This window comes from Hippichthys cyanospilos, chromosome 1 (genome assembly GCF_059441005.1).
Source record: "Hippichthys cyanospilos isolate Australia breed blue-spotted pipefish chromosome 1, RoL_Hcya_1.0, whole genome shotgun sequence".
Taxonomy (NCBI): Eukaryota; Metazoa; Chordata; class Actinopteri; order Syngnathiformes; family Syngnathidae; genus Hippichthys; species Hippichthys cyanospilos.
Genome location: NC_142369.1, coordinates 20,811,769 through 20,821,597, shown reverse-complemented (window position 1 = coordinate 20,821,597; position 9,829 = coordinate 20,811,769). Strand labels below are relative to the sequence as shown.

Genomic DNA, 9,829 nt, shown 5'->3' with positions numbered 1-9,829 from the left:
TCAGCTCGCAACTGTGTATGCGGTTCCGAAAACTCTACCAAGAATGTCCAGTCGTCAATATTCCCGCAACCTGTTAAACGCAGTAACAACGTGAAGAAAAAAAGGGGCCGGAACCAAGTCGTCAATATCCTGCTTCAAATGTCTTCGTTACTTTCGAAAAGCGTTAATGCCAGCAAGGGTTTGATCTCCCTGAAATAAAAGGTGAGCTCCAACATCTTTGCAAGTCCAAAATGATGCATGGTCTGGCGTGGTCAGTGTCAGTCCCCTCCTAGCATCTCATTAAAAATGCAACAAGCCCATGTATATTTACACAGCTTAATTACCACTCCTGCCTCGCCATGCAATGTCTCCTCCGCTGCAGAGGACAGTCTCTCATAGCGCCGGACGCCTCCTTCCACCTTGATGAATATTGCAGAAGTCCGAGCAGTGTAAAGCATTGATGGAATCCACCTCAATCAGCCAGGGAATCGATGGCATACACTCACATTTGCAGAGAGGCTAATTGGCAGCATTAAAATTCACCAAGCTGCATAATTTACCCAAGAGAAAAATGGGAATGTGGTGCAGGGGGATCAGCTCATTTGTGGCAGAGACATTAAAAAGCCCTGTCGCGGTGAAAGGAGAAGGCCTTAAACAGACGAGGAGCCAAAGCCAAAGGCCAGATTATTCATGTCTTGGCTTGTCACGCCTAATGAATGTACAAGCCAGTTTTTTTCTTTTTTCTTTTTGCAGAAGCGATATTAAACCCTCTTTAACACGGGGAAACATATTTGATTGTCAATGGCTGCACTTTTTTTTAACACACCGCTGACGTTATTGCATTACCACATAGACTTATTTTACTTTTTCATAATTTACCTGTGGAACAACCCAAAAATGACACATTCATAGACCTGTGACAGATCATTTCCCCCTCAGAATTATGCTTGGCTGTCCTTTAAATTCACACCAGCAGTAACGACAGTACGTCATCGAACAGCATAAATGCTGCCCGCTGAACATGTTTTTCAACACTGTGCTACAATATTATTTTATTTCATAAGATACTTCCTTTTCAGACAAAGGACAGTTTTCACTAAATTTCATTGCTTAATGTCACAGTTTATTGTGATGAGCACTGTGGCTTGGGCCACTAACTTGGAAGAAGGGTTTGCTCGGATAATCTCATGCAGAAGTCATATTTATTAAATTGAAGAAAAAAACAAAACAAATGCTTTCCTTGTGAAAAGCAAAAAAATGCCGGAATTTAACAAAGCTAACCGTCTCATCATGTTGGTTGCCATATCTGTGAGAGAACACACACACACATGCACACGCAGACACCTACACACACAGAAGAGCAGCTATTTTCTGAAAAATAAATAAATAAATCACACCGCTCCATTTCATCTTAAGGGAAGCAGTTTGAATGAGACCAAAGTATGTTTTGTGATTTCAACAAAAATAACTCTTTTAGAAGACCATTGTGTGTTTCAACGGACATTGGGTGTCAAGTTAATTGCTGAATTGTTTAAGGAAACAAACAAATAAAAACCTAAATAAATCCATGGTCGCAGGATTGTGCTTTGATAGATTTGGAATCATTTAAAATGGCCAGATGTATATAAACTACTGCCTTGATTTATTTTTCTAAGAAGAAACTTTACATTACAATAAACTGCAAGCTGCGGGGTCAACAAAAGCTTTTTTTTTTTTTTTTACTTTCTTTATTTCTAAATACATCATTCTGCGCAGTAAACCATATGACAAGAATGAAGGAGGTCGAGATAAAATAAAGCTGGACTGCAAATAAACTAAAAAAAAAAAAAAAAAAAAAAAGGACAGTTGTAGTGGCTCTAATTGCATAAACAACAAATTGTTAGCCCAGCTCAACATTGTATTGCATCAGAGGCTAATTTGCATAATTTCCTTGTGTTGTTCTCTGTGGTAAAACCAGAAGCAAAATTCTAATTTACTCTTTGCTTGTGTCTTCTAATGTACTAATGTACTACCTAAGCACATTCTTTTATCACTCTACATTTCACATAAGCTAAGCGGTTAGCATAGCCTGCCTGATCTGACCATTTTGTACAACACTGTTTTAACAACAAAACAGCCCATAATTTTTTTTCCATTTAAAATTTCACAAGGTAGTAAAATACAAAAAGAAAGATGTTCGACCATCCCTCTTTGAGCAATCTTTTAAAATCATCCACCGACCTGGGTCTTCTCTTTCGCTCAATCACAGTTTTTTAATTAGCTTAATTCTATGTCTCTTTTTTTACAATGAGGATAATGAGGATTTGAGGATAACAGTAGGCTTCTGAAAAAGAAAAAAAAATATTAATTTGAAAGTTTTTAACACATCTTAATCAGGCGTGCCTATAATTATAGCGGGCACCGTAAGAAGACAGCTGTATCCTGGCAGGCCCAGCGTTTATGAAGCGTCTGAGCTCATGTTGTCTGCACTGAAGTCAAGCGAATGAAGCGCCACACCATCAGTAAATCACACGATTCCATTTGAAGCAATATAATGAAAATTGCACGGCAAGTTTCTTTGTAATGGTTAAGAAGAATGAGGTCAAGGCAGATAACACAAAAGGTCTCGGGTTTTTTATAGAAGACATTTTTTTTTCCTGCAGGAACTACCGGTATGTTGTGTCCAAATTGTACTTTGTGTGACCTTTGGATGTGATGGGCAACAAGTTGGTGTTCTCATTTACATTTTATCCACTAGATGCATTCTCACTGAATCCTAATGTTACTGTGTCATGCTCATTATGGTCGAAAAATATAATTTAAGTAATGAGTCAAGGGAAGGCTGTAGCCAAGAGCTGTCTCCGCATTAAAAAAAAAAATCTGCTGTTTTAGATGTTCCACGCCACTTCAATTTCACACACGTGAAAGAAAGAGAACAGGGATAGGTGGGGGAGAGCTTGAAGTTGTAGTGTTTTATTCATCTTTATGCAAACCCAGTCATTTACGCTTGCCTTAACAAATCAAGAATCAAGTATGTCATCTAGTGGAGGAGAAAGTGCGGATGGGAATTATAAAAGAACAAAAAAACAGACGCAGGAAGCAGCCCTGGGACTGCTATGTCTACAAATCCTGACAAGGGGGAAATCAACTTTTTAGTTGTGTGAAATCTTTTTATGCTGTACAAATGTCGCTGTACTCAAACTACGTATATGATTATACTCCTCCAGAAAATGCTAACGCTGCCAGCTGAATGACTAGATGTGCGAGAGGGCCACAACCAAAGCCGGTTGACGCCATCGAAAATATACCCTGCTTGTTAATTTCAACTCCAGACTTCAGTTGTTTGATGAACAATAATTCACTCCACACTAACAACATTATTTCCTCTGTTTCTGGGAGGAAATCTCACTCGATTGCTACATAGCTAATGTGATAGCTATATGCTCAAAATCAATATAACACTGATAATAATGAATATAAGAGGGTATACACTGGGGGCTGTATGATACTTGATAAACTAAGGAATGATAAATAATCTTTAATCGTGTCACCTGACTGAATCGGATGGCATCGCGTTAAGGCATTTCCTTCATAGTACAGCGAAACCTCCGAAGACCAACATTTCGATTTAAACCAACAATTTTCAAACGTCGTCAAACGAGATGTGACAAGACCGGGGGGGCGCCATGAGCTCCGTGGGCATCGCAACAACTCGTTTTTTTCTTTAGCTTTATTGTGAAACCCCGCTGAATGTAATGGTAAAGGGGAAGGTCAAAAATGTCATTATCCTTGTCTTATTTGACAGAAGAAACATGTACATGTAAGTGTCCTCAATAGATACACGTGAGCTATCCCGCAAGATTTTTGGCGAAAGGCTGGGTATACCATAGACTGGTCACTAAGCCAATCGCGTAAAAAAAAAAAAAAGGCATACAAAAACTCAACACTCACACTTATGGACAATTTCAAGAAACAAACAGGGAAGTCTTTGAAAAGTGGCAGGAAGCTGGGGGAGCTGAAGAAAAACACTTTGACTTCATATTCTTCTTTTTAGGACAGTTAAAACTGTTGCAACATAGACTCTGCTGGTTGCGTCCGATTCCTGCGCTACATTTGATTGAGTGTCGTCAAAATCCAATCAATTGACAATCAATACTCCAATCCACAGAATGCATCCATAAATTAATACATGTGGCATTTTCCGCCGTTAACACGAGTTAACCGCTTTGATATACACAGAGTAGTGAAAGGAGAGTTAATGAAGTTGCGATGGGGACATAGTCAAACACACCGATTCGATTTCCATTTGTTTTCCGACTCCAAAGTCTTCACGAGGAAGGACCGGCGCGCCTCTTTGGCCGAAGGCGAACCGGGCCTCGGAGCAAACAGAGTCACGCAATGGACTGCGTTTGAATTTAGAGGTTCCACTGTAATGCTAAAATTGAGATTGTAATATCCTTATTGTCCATCCCTGTAACTCATGTGAATCAAACAAAAGCACTGTTCCCACATCACGCAGAGCGGTTGGGTCCAATCTGAGAGCATTTTCAGACACTCGGGTATGTCAGATGCCAATCTTGAGCTAATCATGCACTTTTTGGAGAAATAATCAATGTGGTTTCCTGCTTTTCAATCACCTGGGAGGGAAGGGGAATTGGGCCACAGCCCAAGATCGCGTGTGCCGCTTATGTCGCCTCGACAACCATCTAAACACACAGAAATCCACAAATCCCTTCACACGATACCGCACGAGCAAGAACGTCAAGATAAACATCACACGTCTGTCAAAAAACCTCAAGCGCGCGCTTAAGTCTCGAAGGCTCTGAGCCGCAGAAAGACGACGTTGTTGTTGTGGTCGTCTGTTTGCTGCGTCACCCCCGGTCGCCGCCGCAGTGGACGCGGCCTCGGAAGAAGTGAACGCCTCGACTCGGCGGGACGATCGTCCTTTTCCGAACGGCCATCTTTATCATTCATCTTCGCTCCACCCGATCTTGAAAGTGCAAGATTCGGAAAGCTTTCAGTCCGGAAAGCTATGCATTGGAGCTTGACCGACTCAATTCTTGTTGCCTTTTGACTTGATCCAGTTAATGAATTGATTAATGGAAAACTCCATAGTGTGTGTGTGTGTGTGTGTGTGTGTGTGTGTGTGTGTGTGTGTGTGTGTGTGTGTGTGCGTGTGCGCGTGTGTGTGTGTGTGTGTCCACATGCATGTTTGAACAGCAAATGAAAATCAAATAGGACTGAGCTGAAAATATGCTGCATGTGTGTCAATGTTTGCGACAAAAACGGTTCTTTTGTTCAATAAGTGTGTGTGGGTGTGTGTGAGTGCCTGTGATTATGCACACATGTATAATCCAGCCAGAGCTACAAGGCGTTGGATGCACTTGGGCTCCAGCCCATCTGATAAGCTCTCTCCAGGGTTCTCTTGCAGTCTTGCATTACCGTGCTGAATACAATGTGAGGGTACTGGACCACCAGCCTCTCCACTGTCTCCTCGTTCACCTGCAAACAGAGCACCGACTCCAGTTAAACAACGAGCAGCGATAAGAGCTGGCATTCCAATTCAGCAATTTGCGAGTGATGGAAGTTCATTTTTTCTTCTTGGTATCCACTTAATAAAGGACTCTTTTCCTCTGTCAATTGTTCGAAAAGGGATGGTTGTGGTTTATAGATAGCCTGCATGGATTTTCATGATCATGTAGTATTAGAAGCTGCTAGCCCAAAAAATCTGGGTCCAGGTTATACACAGTGCGTTAAATGGTTTCGTACTGTAGTTGAAGCCATCGTGTTCGCACCGGCTGAAAATCAGCACATCAGCTCCGTGCCAGTCAGAAAATCAGCAAGAGGAAGGAACACTGCGAGGAGCTGACAAAGAGCAGAGGCGCTGTAACCCCGGGGACCTTGCGGGGTTAGCGGCAACCCACCCGGAACCGACCCCTGCCCACCCGCGAGTATGACACTTTCCAGGGGAAACCATATATAAACATCCACACACATGTTCAGCGCACAGCCATTCCATGTTAACGAAGCATCTGCCAAAGCGTCGGACACATTTTCAACGCCCCAAAAGCATCAAGTGAAAAATTGCCGGCTGAATTTTATTCATCATAGCTACTATACCAAAATAGTACAAAAAAAATTAACAGTCACTGACTTTGTTCTGTGATATATTGACAGGATACAACACACACACACACACACACACACACACACACACACACACACACACACAGACACACACACACACAAATATATTTTTTGCTCCTCTGAATATAGTATTCCTATATAGTTCAATGTGTGCCATCAAGGGGTGTGGTCCAGTGGGTTCCGCGTGGAAGTGGAGCTGCATACGCTACATTTTGTCGACCACTGGCAAGATTTTGACCCATTTTCTAGGGACCAATTCCAACAATTTTCAGATGAAATTGCCAAAACGTCACTTTGTATATAGATGAGCAAAAACATTAATGTGTCTCTCTTTGTTTTATCGAACAAAGCGTTGTTGATAATAGTTGCTTTTGACCAAATTAATACTGCGTTGCGATTGCAAGTACTTTTCGTTCCTATTGATTCTGGATAATATTACACTGAGATTGGTGAGTTTGCCAAGGTCAAATGTCTGCTTTTCGCTAATGGTCCAAATTTATCTAAACCAGGACCTGATTGATTTTCAAGAGACAAAATGTCATTTATCATGTGTCAAATTGTGGGGGGGGAAAAAACTCCAAAAAAAGGACAACTTAAGTACATTTCAACAATGAATAATTAAAGCTTTTCGTTCCAACTTTTGGACACGGGTCTGGGTGTCTTGAATTTTCACTGAGCTTGTCATTGATGTGGAGCCACTTGGATCCCATTAATCAAATTCAGCAACTGCCTTTATTATGCCGCAGTAATGGATGGATGGAAAAAGAAACAGCAGTGAGACGAAAAGCTGGATTTTAACATTCGCCAAAGAGGTTTCGTTTATTATGACAATTGGCTGAGCCTCATTAGCAGCTCGTATGACAACACCCTGATTGCTTTCCTAACATATTAAACTATGGATGTGAAAACCCTCCCGGCTCGTTAATCGTGGCTTAATTACAATTAAAACACATCTGAAGAATAGACATGTCAAACTGATGGGAGGCCATAACATTCATTAATGTTCATTCCAAACAAGACCCCTACTAAACATCTCCAAATCAAAAGTCACAATTGTTTCTCTAATTGCTGATTACAGAGACGTTTAATGTTGATGAAAGTGCAATTGCACTAAACACACAAGTCTGAATATGTAATTATTTTACACAACAGTGATTGCCATCTAGGGCTCTTATGACCAAATCTTATGATTTGACTATATATTTACAATGTCATTACTTTTGCCTTTTCAATATGCAATTTTATATTGATAGCACTGTGTGAGTGTGTGTGTGTGTGTGTGTGTGTGTATGTATATATATATATATATATATATATATATATATATATATATATATATATATATATATATATATATATATATATATATATATATATATTTTTTTTTTTTTTTTAACATAATTTAACAGAGGCTGGCGTCATATTGTGCAGACTTGCTTTGAAAATGCTGACTCAGCTGATTCTTTTCAATTTTGTTATTGGGCAAAAGTGCTCTCTGTGATATTTTGTTGCTTTCTTTAAACTAAAGAAATAGGGGTCTCTGGTGCATGTCTCTGACCCCCCCATATTCTGTAATGTACAGTCCTTCAAAAGCTGCTGCCAAGTCTGAAGGAAAGACATATGATACAGCAGATCCCTACTCAGGCATTTGGAAGCATAGCCACAGCTATCTGGAGCGAGGGCTGTACTTATGATATTTTCCCCCATTTTAACTTCAAAGGTGCAGCACGTAGATCTGAGTGTGGCGTAATGCGTATTGATGGGTAATGTGATGTTGTCAGCGTTTACAAGATGGCAAGAGAAGAGGGTTGGAACAAAAAGACTTGTCAAGGTCTGGTATGTGAAAAGCGCACCTCCATCTTCTTTCAAGGTGACGGATGCCGCTTTTCCGATACGACCTCTACCCCTCTTCCTTGCAAACGCGTAGTTCTTTAAAGACTCCAACTGATGTAGGTGCACTCCATCACTGCATAAAATCAACATTTAGCGCAAACGCCGGATGACGTCTGGGTGGGCCGTGCTAGTCGTAAAATGGGCTAATGTAGCTGCAGTTTGCACTCCCTCATTGGAAAAAGAAGAACCGGGCCTTGAATCGATGATCAGATCCAGTTACACAGAGTTGCAAATTCCATTAGCCAGCTTCTCTGTGCTCAGTGCAAAGCTGCAAAACGGAATGAAGGTTGAGGAAGAATTTAGGAGTGATACTGAAAAGGCGAAAAGTGATTTTCCAACTGCCCTGTTTGTATTTGTGTATGCGTTTGCCTTGAACAGGAGTCGCTACTTTTCAAAGCAAAAACATACTTGTAATGTTACACAAGGCTGCGGTAAACCACACAACATGTATCTAAATAGAAACATTTCCATCACAAATTGAAGTGTTTTAAACGGTTACTTTATTAGAAGAGCAAATATATGACCGTGTATTGCAAACATCTGTGTAGTTTCAATTGATATTGATGTACTCCAACTCTATTATTGCCTCTCGTTGCAAAATAGGCTTTTTGGGAGAACCTTGTTAGTTGAGCACATTTTCCCAGCGTCAATTGAGAAGATGGCTTCTTTACATCCACCAAGTACTCAGAGCCACATTCTTCTGTTTGAAAATTACAGCCGTCACTGGTTTCTGTGGCAAGTTAGAGGGTCAGCCACAAGTTTAGACCATATGCTGGGATCACAGTTTTGGATGCTAACTCAGTGTTAAGGCCTCTGCCTTCACTGATTTCAATTGAGCACCACTTTCTAACAGATCTTTGATTGTGCTGAGAATAGCCGAGAAGATATGTTTCCCTATATATATATATATATATATATATATATATATATATATATATATATATATATATATATATATATATATATATATATATATAAATATATATATAGTATATATAAATATATATATAAAAAGTGTGACCCTAGGGTATAAAATATATATATATTTTATACCATAGGGTCACACTTTTTACTAACACAATATTCCATCCTGTTCCCAATGTTCTTCTCATTTAAAACAGATTAAGACGGCACTGTCTTCTGTACTGATCTGATTTGAAATGAAGTACAAAGTTCTGTTGCATGACTAGTGATGTCAACCTGACACCTGACGAGGAAAGTGTCAGTCTCGGCGCTTTATTCTAAACAGTGATATTGTTCTTATTTCACCATTTGTCGGAATTTCATTTGTTTATCTTCCTGAGCCACCTGGCAACTATTGCTAGCCCCGGGCAACTAAAAAGAGATGAATACCCCTTGGCTTCTGCCTACTTCAATGCATAAAGTGCATTAGTAAACCACTAAATACATTTGGGAGTAAATGTTTGAAAAGTCTGTTTAGGGAGCAGATTGTGCATCACGTCTTTGTTGTTTGTCTGGCTTTAAACGGGTCTGATTTATAGCTTTCTTAAACTGCTAAGAGGAAAAGTCTCAGTTGAAGACTTTTCCAAATCAGTGACTTGTCAAATGAAAAGAGAGTTCTTTGTTTAAGATAAAGACGGAGGGGTGGATGAAAAAGAATGTTCAACAAAAATGTTACAAGACGTCTCAGAGGTTGTTGAATATATTTACCAGCGGGGTCTAACCGTGGGGCCTGTTTGGTAAAGCCTAAACTCGACCAATTACATTTTGCCACAGACGGCTGAGCAAGTCTCACAACAGTGGCCATGAATGTGCTGTTAAAAAACAGGTCGGGTGTTGCTTGGGACAACCAGGATCTGGGACCACTCAC

General features: G+C 40.2%; 1 protein-coding gene across 2 annotated transcripts in view; it reads right to left on the bottom strand.

Moving 5' to 3' along the window:
- Positions 1-2,915: 2,915 nt before the first annotated feature.
- fbxl17 (F-box and leucine-rich repeat protein 17) overlaps positions 2,916-9,829 on the bottom strand; it is a 228,036-nt gene continuing 221,122 nt past the window's right edge. For both annotated transcript variants that reach the window (XM_088426701.1, XM_088426702.1), the window contains exon 11: positions 2,916-5,460. In XM_088426701.1, the coding sequence (XP_088282827.1) occupies positions 5,323-5,460 (138 nt within the window). In that variant the 3' untranslated portion in view covers positions 2,916-5,322. The remainder of the gene's footprint in view (positions 5,461-9,829) is intronic.